Source organism: Schistocerca cancellata, chromosome 2 (assembly GCF_023864275.1).
Source record: "Schistocerca cancellata isolate TAMUIC-IGC-003103 chromosome 2, iqSchCanc2.1, whole genome shotgun sequence".
NCBI lineage: Eukaryota > Metazoa > Arthropoda > Insecta > Orthoptera > Acrididae > Schistocerca > Schistocerca cancellata.
In genome coordinates, this window is record NC_064627.1 from 1,072,558,943 (window position 1) to 1,072,574,708 (window position 15,766).

The 15,766-nt window shown below is 40.7% G+C and overlaps 1 protein-coding gene across 1 annotated transcript in view; it reads left to right on the top strand.

Moving 5' to 3' along the window:
- Window positions 1–1,212: 1,212 nt before the first annotated feature.
- Window positions 1,213–15,766, top strand: part of LOC126163070 (uridine 5'-monophosphate synthase) — a 106,048-nt gene continuing 91,494 nt past the window's right edge. The window contains exons 1-2 of the mRNA XM_049919975.1: window positions 1,213–1,461; window positions 2,042–2,299. Of these exons, the coding sequence (XP_049775932.1) occupies window positions 1,312–1,461; window positions 2,042–2,299 (408 nt within the window). The 5' untranslated portion in view covers window positions 1,213–1,311. The remainder of the gene's footprint in view (window positions 1,462–2,041; window positions 2,300–15,766) is intronic.

Sequence of the window (15,766 nt, forward strand, 5' to 3'; positions counted from 1 at the left end):
TGTTTACTTATTGTTTGATAGTAGGCACTAATGTAAATGCATTATAAAAACAAATAAATATGCTTGACAAATGTAAACACATCAAAATATTTGTTTTTAAAGGTTTTTCTGAAGAAACTTATTTACTGTTCAAGAAAGTTCGTAAATCTCATTACAAGTTTTAAGAAACGAATATTTAATTTTAAGCTGGTTTAGTGACACACATACTAACGCCGTTTACATTTCGTAAAACCGTTTTTGGATGAACATGTAAACACTTCAAAATCGATTCTGGAAATTTATTTGTTTATTTATTTATTTACTTAGCATCCTTGTATCTCATCATTATAAAAATGATGAGATCCATTTCTCGTTGCCGGTTTCAAATTCCACTATCGATTTTCGGTCCCATGTAAAAGCACAGTACATTTACTCACTAATGAAATTTGTTGCCAACAACATGGACCAGTTTAAAAACAATAGTGACATTCGTGATTATAATAGCAGGAAAAAGAAAGACTTCCACTGTCCTTTACTCAACCTAGATTTGGCACAGAAAGGGGTAAAATATGCTACTATAAAAATTTTCGACAAATTACCAGATGAAATAAAATGTCTGACAGACAGCAGTAATAGCTTCAAAAATGAATTGAAATCATATCTCCTTGACAACTCCTATACCATACATGAATTCTTGAATATGAATAAATAAATCTTTAAATATAGTATACGCATTTTGTGCAATTTAAGGGAATGGGGTAAATGATAGAAATATTAATCTTTAACTCTGTATTAAAAAAATCTTGTATCATATGTGCATTGTTTGTGCACATAACACGTTTCACATCATAACGGCTACCGTACCGTACCGTACTAAGTAGCAACATATTTTGAAACGTCATTGAGCTGTCAGGTTTCGTCTCCTTTTCAAAAATTTTTCGATTAACATGGACGGAGTGGCTTTATGTACAATGATGGATAAGTTGAAATATTAGACTCAAGCTGTTTACATCTCTGCTAACTGAAGGAAAATAGCGATTGTGCTGACTAAATTATAAACTACAACAGCTGTTATTCACGCGCCAAATTTAACTAGGCTAGCAAATCCTCTTCAGGCCTTTTAAATGTAAACAAGACAACTTGTCACGTATTATAATCTGTACAGAATTTTTACTTTTCATATGTTGGTAACGGGCTGTCACGTGGATTTTCTTAGCGGCTTGTTTTCATAAACGCGGTTGCACAGTACACAGCCGCAAGTGGCGAGGGGAGTAGTGGATGAGTTGTGTTGTATTAAGTGACTAGCATACTCCTCGTCACGTTTGAGTGAAAATGTCGTCAGTTAGCGAAGAACTTAAAAGCCTTGTAGTACAGTTATACGAAATTGATGCTTTAAAATTCGGGGATTACAAGATGAAAGTGGGAATTAATTCCCCAGTGTACTTTGATCTGAGAGTAATTGTGTCATATCCTTCCCTGATGGTTAGCAACTATTAATGAAAGTATTTTAAAGAAATAGATTAACATCCATTCATATGTTTATATAGATTTTAGATCTGATAATTACCTTTGCGTCTCTTATTAATCACTCACGTAAAAGTTTCTTCCTCTTCTGTGGACTTCCGTTTACGTTTCACCGTGGTCTGCAGCCTTGTTACACATTGTTTGTGCAGTACATCGATTTAACACTGAAAAACGTCCGAATGTTGTTAACTGTATGTAGTTTAGATTAGATCCTGTTTTCCTTCTATAGACCCAAGAATGAGATGATTCTCGTGGGTGTGGAACGTGTCAGAAAGTGAAGGCTAACATAAAACCATAGAACATTTAAATATGATACTCACTTCACTGATCATTTGTCAGGAGATTAATACATGAATATATTACAGTAAAATTGAACTGCTAATATTTACAGAATTAATACACTGTCGGAATGAAATGTAGTTATGCACTTCACACACCAGTTTGTAGAGCTGATGTATGCCTTTCATTCATAAATATATTGCAGTGCAGGTCTATATGTGTTTGTCTTCAGAACGTAATTGGTACCTTATATTTTCAGAGTGTACTGTCAAAACTTCTCTGGAACTTTGCACAAAATCGTGCAAAATGTAACCACATTTGTGGCGTTCCATATACAGCTTTACCTATAGCATCTCTCATATCTGTGAATGCAAACATACCAATGCTAATACGAAGGAAAGAAACCAAAAGCTATGGCACCAGAAAACTCATTGAAGGAAAATTTAAGAAAGGTGACACATGCATAATTATCGAGGATGTGGTTACCTCTGGTTCGAGCATCTTGGATACCTATAGGGTAGGTAAAGTAAATTTGTGTATTTATACAGCTATTTCTGTTTTAAAAGCAGTTGGTAAACCTACAGGAAGCAGTACAGCAAGTATTGTGTATTTTTACTTACACCTTAACAATAATTGCTACTACGCTGATGTCAAGTTTAACAACTGAACTCTGACAATTCAAAACTCCATTCAGAAATAAATATTACATTAACTGAAGCATTAGATGCCACTTCATTAGCTCACAACAAAATTATCATCTTTCAATCGTACCTAGACCTCAAGCTCTGCTATAACTAAATGTGCCCCCATAACCTGCATTCCAAAAACTATTACAGATACAAAAGAAGTATTGCCTTTTTTCTTTTCCCTGTTTGTGAACTATGTCACATGGTATATCCTGATTACAGGACAGAGCTGACATTCAGTATTGGCAGATTCAATCGATGCAAAACATTCAGTAAAACTGCGTACTGGTACCACAAATATCGATTCATTCTCGTGAATGACAAAGGTTCTGTATGAAAAGAAAATGATGCTAATCTTTAAGGAATTTTTATTTTAATGTAAAACACACAATTTGATGGAGAAAGGGGTGGTGGAGGGGATGGTTAACCTTCTGTTAGGAGAAAGAGACAATATCTTAAAAGGGCTAATCCATATTGTTCAGTTTGGAGGAAGGGATTGGTGAGGAAGCTATGTATGCTAATGGGAACTGGAGTGGAGTTCATGAAAGTAAAACTAAAAATAGTGTTTTAAAATGCCACACATTTGTAATGGCATCTAAGGCACTAAACTGGCATCTCATGCCTGTAATGTACAGCTGCCTGTGCAGTTTTGTTTTTATTCGTATTTGAGATGAAAGGTGCATTATAGGGTCATTGGACTCCTTAATGTGGGCAATAGAAGGACTGGAAGTGTTTGTCTACTGCTGCAAAGGTCTTAATGGCCAAAAGCTATGACTGTGTGAATCTCTTTATTGTTCCTATCGCAGCTCAGCATCTCCGCTATATGGTGACGAGCAACTTTCCTTCTCTCATTGTTACATTCCATCCTGGATTTTCCATTGTTTGATTCTATTGTAACTTTCAAAGATTTGCCAAGAGGATGACATATTAGATTGTGGCTGGTAGTAAAAAGTCACTTAGTATCTGAAATGGTACAGAAGAAGAGACAGAGCTTCAACAGAGATTTTGCAGAATAAGGTAGAAATACTGGAAGTTGCGGAAACTAAAAATGTTTGCTGTAACCAGACCATTACTGAGATGTTTTAAGGTCAAGACGTCATATCAGGCTTGATTACTTTCTCTCTGTGCATGTTTGTCTTTACAAACCAGCCATATACCTGAGAACTTTTCTTACATGAGACATGTCAAGAATAACTGACATATTACTAGTTTGTTGTCCTTCAAAAAGCAGCATGTATGTACCATATTGTATATTGCTCTGATACAGAAATTATTGGTACTGTTGGTTCAGCAGTAAATAAAGAGCCAAAAAAAAAAAAAAAAACCTGCATTATGTTGTATGTAAACACTGCTCGTTGCTCCGAAGTGGAGGTGTTATCGAACAAAGAGAGTGAGAGATAAGAGGTTCAGTTGTCAATTTTGTTTTTGAGTTATTTTGATATGTCCTGGAATCTAAAACTACCACTCTGAACTTGTAGTCTGTGAGACAGCTTCTCAGTCAGCAGTGAAATGCTTTTCCTCCAGTATCTGTTGGGGTGTTTTTTGATCTTAACTTCCAGACAAAGAAAACTTCCCCCCTCCCCCACTGAGGTGCTGCCTGTGATCAAGGTTATGGGATATTTGCTTCTAATGACTCCATTAATGGCTGGATTCAGGTGTAGCATATGCAGGACCACCATCCCACCCACCCTACCCCCACAGTCCGGGAATGGCAGTTAATTTGCAGATGGGTTTTGACACCATTCCTCAGAAGCAGCTTCCAATCATATTGTGTGCCTGTGGAGTATTGTCTCAATTGTGTGACTGGATCTGTGATTGCTTTTCAGAAAGTTCATAGTAATTGATGGGAAGTTATCAAATAAAACAGAAGTGATATCTTGTGTTCCCCAATGAAGTGTTCCAGGCCCTTCTGTTGCTTGTAATCTATGCAAACAGTGCAGGAGACAATCTGAGTAGTGCTCTTAGATTGTTTTCAGATGGTTCGATCACAAATTTAAATGCTGTCAATTCAGTTAAATACTTCGAGGTTACAACTGCAAACAACTTTAACTATAACAATCGCATAGATAAGGCTTGTGGAAAAGATTATACAAAAATTGCATTTATTGACAGGGCATTTAGAAGATGCAACAGATGCGCCAAAGAGCTGAATGCAAAAATATTTTGTTGTCGCCTACCTACATAGGAAGCAATGGTTATCGTAAAAAATAAGAGAAATCGGAACTTGCATGGAAAAATTTAAGTGGTTAGTTCTTCCTGCATGCTGTTACAGAGTGGAAGAGTAGAAAAATAGTCTGAAGGTGTTTCTATGAACCCTCTGCCAAGAACTTGAGTGTGAATTGCAGAGCAGTCGTGTAGATGTAGCTCTACCTGTTGCAGTACAGTAAACTCTGGAAATGCTTCAGTAACCACTATTGAACATGATGGAGTTTTGTGTGTGTGGTAGAGCAGAGGGCTTGCCTTAACCACTTGGACTGTGAGGATGGGAATAGCTTCCTTTATTATATTTTTTTTTTTTAAAAAAATCACCTAATCATCAGTGCATATTGTGTGCCAATGTGGTGGTTGACTGGAAGCAAAGCAGTCATTAGTGAGCCACTTCTGGAGCACATGTTTCACATCAGTTTTATTAGAATTACAAAGGCTAGTGAATCTCTAGGTGAACATTTAATTCCCTTGCTTCTTGTGGGACCAAAATGAAACTCACTACTTCAACCAATAAGATTCCCAACTGCTCAGGTGAACTGATAGTAATAAGAGAGGACGATGAGACCTCCGAATTTTCCTTAAAGGTGCTACGACTCTTTCATGAGTGTATGAGGTAAGCATGAGGCCCCAAGGTATTGTAGCTCCTACTTCCTTTCTTCTGCTGCTATCTCCCATCACCAACTGTCAGCACTCTTGTCTTTCTCATGGTGGCAACCTTCGATGTTGACCCGGCAATTTCACTAGGTTACCCTTTCTTTCGCCCACATCTTCATTCATTTCTCTTATACCACTCTTGGGCTGAAGTAATTTTGGTCCTCTTCTGGGTGTGACATCCAATTTCTACAGTGTGGACTGACTGGGGAAGAATACCTTAAATAGAACCTACTGCGTACAGTGATGATGACCCTCTGTGCACAGTGACTGTGTAGACACGTATATGGACTTGATGGCCAATCCAACCTGGTGATGTTGTTATGTACCCTTGTGATAGAATGCAGTTACATCATAGGGATTGCACTTCTGTTGCCTGAGCTGGTAGCTCCCTATGCCTGCCATGGGGGAGATGCCCATCTTCCTGGAGCATCAGGACTCCTGGCAGTGGCTGTTGTGCCTGATGACTTTTGTTGTAGCTGGGTGGTGCCTGTGAGAAGGCCCCTTGATTGGAGTAAGTGGTATCTGGGTGGACATTTTGCACGTAAAATGTATCCAGTTTAACCAGTACAATGGTCATTCTGATTTTCCTGTTTTGGCAGACGGGGCTTGGTATTTCAATGCGGACAGTTAAAATACTGCTGCTTTGTCTACGTTGGCTACCCCATGAGAAGAGGGACAAGCTAGACGACTGGTAGTGAAACAATTTACTCAGTATGTGATGTACACTAGAACAGATGCAGATACTTCTGTGATGATAATACCATTATTTTTTTGTGGAACACATAGAAGACAAATTTGGAGAAGTTGGCTCATTGGGAAAAATGTTCAGTGGATCACTATTACAGCCTCCTCTGCTGTACAGTCTGAAGCTATTCAGGCTAATGAATGACTGGGTGACATAATGTGACTATTGCTCCACATGAAATTTTGAAACATGGTGAGCCAGTATTGAATGGCAGAGTGTACATTTTGTCCGATGTGCACAAAAAGGTCCTAAGGACAATTTAATAGATACAGGTGCTTTCACGTTAGTGTTTGAAGGAAATGTCCTACAGAAAAAGTTAGAATTACGGTGTACAGTTGTGATATGAAACCTTATGTCCCGATGCGCATGAGGTGTTTCCAATGACTACATTTGGGTCGTATGTCATCCCAGTGTATGGCAGACCCAAAAGGCAGAAACTTCAGACGATCACTATACAGAAATTGTCCTTTTAAACAACCAATTTTGTGTGTCAGTTGTACTAAGCAGCATACTCCATGTTCACCAATTTGCACAGTCTTCAAAAGAGGAAAAAATACGAGAATATAAATCATTTGACCACAGTCATATATTGAGGAAAAAATATGAATGCCTGCATCATTTCAACCTAACCAATTATGCAGAAGCCAATGCTGTTGTATTGTATGGAACTGGGGACCTAGAAACGAGGGAGAGGCTTCGTCCCTGCCATAGCCCTCAGTGGTTCACAACCCCACAACAGGCTACAGCAGTCCACTCATCCCACTGCTGCCCCACACTGAACCCAGGGCCATTGTACGGTTCAGCCCACAGTGGACCCCGCCTGGAAAGCAGTGCTTTAGACTGCACAGCTAACCGGGCAGGCCAGTCACTGCTGTTACTCTCCTGTAGCTCAGGTTTTTTCTGCACCAGATCAATCACCGCCCTCCACCCTTGTGGATCCCGTGACATTGTCTTCGGGAGTTACTTCCCACATCCATTTGTAGAAGCAGCTTCCTCCTCTGGAATCTACCAGTGAGAGGGCTCCCTGTCTGTACTCCCTCACCCTGGAAACCCAAAGATCAGAGGATTGATACCAGGCAATGGCCAAAGGAACCATGACCTGCGAGTCCCATTGCTGCCTACCCTTCATCCATCCCCTTGTGTACAGTTGATGAGCCCTCACAAGACTCTGAGCCACTAAGATTGCTACTCACCATATAGAAGAGATATTGAGTCACATAGAAGCACAACAAAAAGACTGTCAACTGTGAGCTTGGCCAGAAAGGCCTTCATCGGAATTAGGCAACATACCCGCACATAAACGCAACTCGCACACGTGTCCACAGTCGCTGGCTGCCAAGGCCAGACTGCAAGCAGCAGTGCATGATGGGAGAAGCAATCTGCGTGGTACGGATAAGGAGGAGGCTGGGGCGTGAAAGGGGAGGGAGGGGAATAGCAGGGTAGATGTGGGGGACAATAAGGTGCTGCTTGTGGGAGAATACAGGGACAAGGTGGAGAGAGTGTAGGGCAGAAGGGAGATTAGACGGAAAGAGGGGCAGCAAAAATGGAGAGAAGTAAAAAGACTGTGGGTGCATTGGTGGAATAGGGGCCTGTGTAGTGACAGAGTGAGAAAAGGGAAGAGGACGTGGGTGATGTACAATGACTAACGATGGTTGATGCCAAGAGGGTTACGGGAACATACGACATACTGCAGGGAGATATCTCACATGTGCAATTCAAGAAATCTTGTATTGGTAGGAAGGATCCAGATGGCACAAACCTCAAGCTTCACTGGTCATTTTCCTATCCCCTTCCCTGTCTTTTTACCTCTCTCTTTTTCTGCGGTCCCCCCCTTTCCCTGTCCTCCATCTAACCTCCTGGCTGCACCTAGCAGCCCCATCATCTCCTCCTTGTCCCTGTATGCTCTCACAAGCAGCACTTTATCGTCCCCCACCCCTATCCTGCCATCCCTCCTCCTTACCCCTACTAACCATATTGCTTCTCCCATCGCGTGCAGGTGCTCGCAGTCTGGCCTTGACAGCCAGAGACTATGGTCATGTATTTGAGTTGTGTTTTTGTGAGAGTATGTGTGTATGTTGTCTAATTTCGATGAAGGGCTTGTTGGCCAAAAGCTTACTTGCTGTAAGTTTTTTTTTGTTGTGCCTATCTGTGACTCAGCATCTCTGCTGTATGGTGAGTAGCAATCTATCCTTCTCATAATACTGTTGTTGTTCCTGCCTGGAGATTTTCTGTTGTTTGATTCAGCCACCTCACAGCTAAATGCACCTTGTGGAACTTAGCTGATGAGCCTGCTGTTTATCCCCTTAACCCACCAGCCAGTGGAACTACGTATTTAGAGTGAGAAGATTTCAAGATGTGCTTCACTGTTTGTGTAAATATAAACATTGGCATAAATGTGCCCTTTTATTATATATTGTGGATTTTAACAACTGACAAATGTCAATGGAGTGCTACATGTGTAGACATGCCAGGTTCCACAAGGCGCATTTTAGATGTGTATATTTTTACTTTTGACAAACCTGTGTGGAAGGTGTAACATACTCTCCACTAAAATGTTAGCATGGGATGGGTGATGAATGTACAATGGAACATGACATACGACAAAAAAAGTTTTTAAAGATTCGAAGAGGACAGTCTTAACTGTTGAAACTTGTTAACAAAACAATTTTGAACATGATCTTACCTGTAAAAAATTTCTTTAAAGTACATGTGGATCATTTCTTCTCATTTCTCATTGTGAGAGACTTCAGTCAAACGACGCCTTTCATTTAAAGGCTGCTGCAGCACAAGGATGAGCCAAACTTATAAGAGTGGATGCACTGAGTGACTACCTGTCTGTTGTTGAATTACACAACACCCTCAATTTCTATAAGAGAGTTGTAATGTTCTATGATATTACATAAGAGGTCTGTTTTTTGGTACTATGGTACTATTTTTATATTCAATAAGTCATTTTGTGAAACAGTTTTATTACATGAAAACAATATTAGAGAAGGAAAGTTGCTACTCACCATACAGTGGAGATGCTGAGTCGCAGTAGGCACAACAAAAAGATTGACACAATTATAGCTTTCGGCCATTAAGGCGTTTGTCAACAATACACACATGCACACTCACGCAAACTCAAGTTGCACACACGTCTGCAGTCTCAAACAACTGAAACCACATTGCGAGCAGCAGCACCAGTGCATGATGGTAGTGGCGACTGGGTGGGGGTAAGGAGGAGGGTGGGGTGAGGAGGGGGAGGGATTATATGGTGGGGGTGATGGACAGTGAAGTGCTGCAGTTTAGACCGAGGTAAAACGTATCTATGAATAAGTTTAAGGTCGTATACTCATTGTTGCAGACGATCTGTCACAGCTGAAGTCCTGGATAACAGTTACTGTAAAATTTGACTGTAAAGTTAAATGAATATTTAATCCAGTATAATGTTTCAGTAGAGTATTTATTACGATCTCAAAATAAATCAAAGCATCTTGACTAAACTGAAATAAGTAGTAACCTACTTACAATAATGAAATGAAATGAAATGAATCGAATCCTACTCAACAAGCTATATGCTTTCTGTCCAAATACTCACAAAGTACTGACTCACTATGCCAATTTGGCTACCCCTATGTATATAATCTAAACAATCCCGAACAGTCCTCAGCATTGTTATAAAGGTTTTTTTTAATAAAATTACAATAAAAAATTCATTCTAAAACCAATGACAGATTTCAATAATTACCTTGACTCTTATACATTAAACCCATGAGTGAATTCTAGTGTATGCATTAATTGAAGCATGGATAAATGCTTAGGTATCAAATGTTAACAATACACTTGTTATATTTACTAATTACAGAAGATTCATACCGTAGAAAATGTTCCTACCTGTTAAGTCTTCTACACATTAGTGTAATTAAAATTCTGTGATTATTTTCTTTGTAACTTTTTCACAAGTACATATTTGCATACACCTCTGTCAGAAATTACTGTTTATGGTTAAAATTTACGTGTTTAAATGGGGTTTCAATTAGACTGTTATGTCTCAGAGAGCAGAAGAGAAGTGGGGGGGGGGGGGGCGGTTATAAGTAGTGGAAAAGAGAGAAATAAAAAGAAATTAAAAGACTGGGTGTGGCGGTGAAATGATGGCTGTGTAGTGCTGGAATGAGAACACAGAAGGGGCTGGATGGGTGAGGACAGTGACTAACGAAGGTTGAGGCCAGAAGGGTTACGGGAATGTAGGATGTATTGCAGGGAAAGTTCCCACCTGCGCAATTCAGAAAATCTGGTGTTGGTGGGAAAGATCCATATGGCACAGGCTGTGAAGCAGTCATTGAAATGAGGGATATCATGTTTTGCAGTGTGTTCAGCAACAGGGTGGTCCACTTGTTTTTTGGCCACAGTTTGTCGGTGGCCATTCGTGCGGACAGATAGCTTGTCGGTTGTCGTGCCTAGATAGAATGCGGCACAGTGGTTGCAGCTTGGCTTGTAAATCACATGACTGGTTTCACAGGTAGCCCTGCCTTTGATCGGATAGGTGATGACGAAATAAATCTCGGGTGATCAGCTTGGTATGAGTGTGCATAGGACACAATATTTCAGCAATCGACCACGTTGCCATCATCAGGTGCGCTGATGTACTGACCGGCGGTGGGCTGGTGCCATGTATAGGTGATGTTAGTGACCGGCCTGGAGTAGCTGGTGGTAGGAGGATGTATGGGACAGGTCTTGCATCTAGGTCTATTACAGGGGTATGAGCCATGAGGTACAGGATTGGGAGCAGGGGTTGTGTAAGGATGGAAGAGTATATTGTGTAGGTTCAGTGGACAGCGGAATACTACTGTGGGGGGCGTGGGAAGGATAGTGGGCAGGACATTTATCATTTCAGGGCACGACGACAGGTAATCGAAACCCTGGCGGAGAATGTAATTCAGTTGTTCCAGTACTAGATGGTGCTGAGTTATGAGGGGAACGCTCCTCTGTGGCTGGACTGTGGGACTTTGGGAGATGGTGGGAGACTGGAAAGACGAGGCACGTGAGATTTTTTACGAGGTTGGGAGGATAATTACGGTCAGTGATGGCTTCAGTGAGACCCTCGGTATATTTTGATAGGGACTGCTCATCACTGCAGATGCGACCACCACGGTTGGCTAGGCTGTACGGAAGAGACTTCGTGGTATGGAATGGGTGGCAGCTGTCGAAGTGGAGGTATTGCTGGTGGTTAGTAGGTTTGATATGGATGGAGGTACTGATGCAGCCATCTTTGAGCTGGAGGTCAACATCCAGGAAGGTGGCTTGTTGGGTTGACTAGGACCAGGTGAAGTAGATGGGGAAGTTGTTGAGGTTCTGGAGGAATATGAATGGGGTGTCCTCACCTTCAATCCAGATAGCAAAGATGTCATCAATGAATCTGAACCAGGTGAGGTGTTTAGAATTCTGGATTTTTAGGAAGGATTCCTCTAGGTGGCCCATGAATAGGTTGGCATAGGATGGTGCCATGTGGGTGCCCATAGCTGTACCCGAGATTTTTGTGTAGGTAATGCCTTCAAAGGAGAAGTAATTTTGGGTGAGGATATAGTTGGTCATGGCAACTAGGTAGGAGGTTCTTGGTTTGGAATCCGTAGGGTGTCTGGAAAGGTAGTGTTCGATAGCAGTAAGGCGTGCGCGCATGTGTGTCTATTGCTGACAAAGGCTTTAATGGCTGAAAGCTGTAATTGTGTGAATCTTTTTGTTGTGCCTATCGCGACTCAGCATCTCTGCTATATGGTGAGTAGCAACTTTGCTTCTCTAATATTGTTACATTCCATCCTGGATTTCCCATTCTGTGGTTAATACATGAAAATGTAGAGTATAATATATTTTCAACACTATGTCACCAATATTTGGGTGTTTGTCACAATGAACAACCAGCTTTTGAATTCCATCACGAAAATATGTTGTCTGCTTTCAAAACCACTTATTTATGGCCATTTTGATGATGTCATTGCAGAACTAACTCCTTAAATGGTTTTTTTTTTTTTTTAGTGCAGATACACATACCACTAGATGAGGGCTACAAAGACATTGATAAAGTTTTTCCCAGCTATGTGATAGAATGATATCTTGTGTTTGATGCACCATATGTGTACAGGCACAACTTCCAGTGGTTTAATCATTTTGTAAAACTTTCATAAAGAACACTTCTTTAAACAAGAGAAAACTCATTAGATAAGGCACAGTTGCAAAGCACCAATTTTTGCTCTCAGGAATAATTTGAATGCACTTTGACCTCGCTATCCATACATTTACAAAGTACTTGTGATTGATACACATTTGAAATTCTATGGAACTCCATGCCTGCCCCTGACTGACAAGAGGTGGACTTCACTCTCCCTGTTGATAGGTGGTTTTCATAAGTGGCCAGAAGATTTTGGCATGGACATATCAGGAGTGTGGTAGATCATCATAATTTGACCCACCCATTCCTAGACACAATGTTTAATCACAGCCAACTGGCTGTACAGCTTCCACTTAGTACTAACAGGCATCCGGTTAGGTTCCTGCAACTTTATGCACAAAGTCTTCAATGATAAAAGATTGTTTGATTTTTATCATGAACATTAGTAGTATGATCATCTTTAATTGCTCTAACACACTGTCCCAGCTCAGATGCCCATGAGGGGTACCCATGCCCTATGGAGCAACATTGGTACGACTGCTCTAACCCATTTTCTTACCATTCCGTTACTCACAGTGTATTATTCATAAACTGCACTAATTTACCAATGGTTTTCTACTACTTTCGCATCTTTTTCACACTGAAATGAATCTGTACATATTTTGCACTGAGAGATTTGCATGAACAAAGTCATTTTAAATAAGCACAAACAAATGATAATGTGAATGAATGCTTCCATTATGGCATCTGTGGGTAGCCAGTGGATGCAGTTACTTGGTGCAGATCGCCAAGTGCAGAGCTGCTGTGGCCATATTTAAAAATGACACTGACTTAAAGAAAGTAAGTATTCTCACCAACAATATGTCTCCTATACCCTAGTGTAATGCAAATGCTTCCAGGATTCATGTGGAGGAACTTGAGAATCTAAGCACAAGAAAAGCTAGAATATTTTGCCTTCAGCAGAAACATTTCAGAGACACTGACATTCTTCTATTAAAAGTTTGCAAACTCCAGAAAGAATTATTTCAGCAGCTAGAGGGCTAAAAGTGGTTTGTCCATTTTTGTTAAGGATGAAATTATTAAATTGGATAGATTAAAAAATCTACTCACCAAGCAGCGGCATAACACGCACATAAGACTTTTGTGATTGGCAAGCTTTTGGAGCCAATGGCTCCTCCTCCAGGCAGAAGAGTTGATGGGCAAGGAAGAAGGGTGAAGGAGAGGTCTAGGAGAAGGGGTAGATTTTGGGTTCAAGGGACCATAGGACTTCCTCGGGTATTACCATACAGCTCCTTTATGCATTCCTCCTTTGTGGGGACTTGAACATGTGTAACATGCTTTATGGTTCTTCCAACAACTGTCCCCAAATGTTGGCCTCATCTTTTCTGAAATATTTTGTCTTGTTAACTGCAACTCTGCTACAGAATTGTCTGCACCATCCGTATGTCAGCATGCTGTCCCACAATTGCTGACACTGCTCTGTAGCAAAGGGATCGCTGGTTTACTCTCAAATGACCACTTCCTGATCTCGGTAACGCTAAAAGATGAAGCAGTGCTCAAATGAAAACACTAATTGGAAGCTGTACAACCAGTTGGCTACATTTAAACATCATAGCAGTGTAGAAATGCATGGATCAAATTATGATGATTTACCACTCTCCTGATGTGTCTGTTCCAAAATCTTCTGGCCACTTATGAAAACAATCTATCGACAGGTAGAGTGAAGAGTGCCTCTTGTCAATCAGGCAGACATGGAATTCCCTGAAGTTTCAAATGTGTACCAACCAAGAGCACTTATGGATAGTGACGACAAAGTGCAATTGAATTATTCAGGAGAGCAAAAATAGTGTTGTGAATTCCAGGAGATCTTCAAAAATTCTTCCTAAGGATCTTCAATCGTTTTGCTCAGTCCACATTGATGTGGGAGACAATGAGGATGATTTTTGGGTGAGGTTGGATGTACATAGGTATGTGCATAATGGAATCCTCCAGACTAGTGCAGGAGACACAGTAAAGTAAAGCCATATGGTATGATTTGTTTGTAGACCCTGAGGTGCAGATTCGGCCACCTAATTGGAAACCTTTTTTCCATCCTTTGCACAGGCTAGAACCTTTCCCTCACAAAGTGAGAGTTGTGTGTGTGTGTGTGTGTGTGTGTGTGTGTGTGTGTGTGTGTAACTTTACACCACCACTTTGCGGGAAAGACCATGTGCCATGTTACTCACCTCAGTGATCTAACGAGACCAGTGTATTAAATGAACCCAGGGCATTGGCACTGTCAGCAATGACTGAACACTTCATGGAAGTGGATCCCATTGCCAGTCAGGATATAACATTCTGTACGCACAGCACCATCAGAGAGAGAGGGATAGTACCAATGCTGCTCCATAGGGCATGGGTACCCCTGGTGAATATTTGAGCTGGGACAGCCTGTGTTACAACATTTAAGGATTATCATGGTAAAGGTCAATCAATCTTATCACTAGAGACTTTGTGCATAAAGTTGTTGCAAAAACAACCTCTAATGCCATCATTTGTCTATCTGCACTTGAAAAAACATTTAAAATTTAAGGAGCTGGTTCTCGCAATGAGAACATCAAAATGGCCATAAAACAGTGGTCTGGTAACCAGACAATATATTTTTATAATGAAATTCGAAAGCTAGTTGTTCATTATGACAAACACCCGAATATTGATGGATATTATGTTAAAAGGTAGATTACGCTATAGGTTTTCAGACCTCTTGTGTAATATCAGGAAATTAATAATGAATTCAGTCAGTGGACGAGGTGGTGTTTGTTATACAGATAAAGACGATGACTGCATTGGAGAAGCTGATGGAATTGTGAATTAATGAATTTCTACAATGAGGAACATTTTACAACTGCCTCTTACAGATGTGAAAGCTGGATTTACCATCTGTAATAAAGTGCATTACATCATGTGGATATCAGAAGCACCAAAAGAAGTTCTTAATCTATTGAGCCAAATCTGGGAATAAGTCATTTACTGATACCACCCTTATATCATATTTGAATGCCAGAGGTGGTCTGTACTGGGTCGAGTTGATATTGTAGTGTTGCACTCACATCCTGAAAAGGAAAAAGAGTGGTGCAAATTGTTAAAAAGTGTTCTGAGCTTTCAGATGTGGACAGCTGTTTAGTTCTTCCATTGTGGGTTCAGAAGATATTTTACTATTTTTAACTTGCCCCTTCTAGAGGTAGCAACATTACAGGTCTTGGGCACTTAATGTCTCAAACTGCTTCAAGCGCACATCCTGTAGAGCACACAGTTTGATAAAAGTATCTTTTGGTCATAGATGCTAGCCAGGGGAAAGCGAAAGGACTGGTCACAGATGACCAGCCCCGCAGGGGGCTCGCTACTCTTTGGCGGGTTTGTGCTTGGCTACCACGGGGCCCAAGCCTTTGCAGCATTTTTTCCCTTCCATGCTGCATGTCTATCCTCTTGCTATTCTTTCTCCCCTCCCTCGGGGAACATGTCTGGGGTATTCTTGGGAGTGTTCTGCATCCTGTTGCTGAAGTGCGA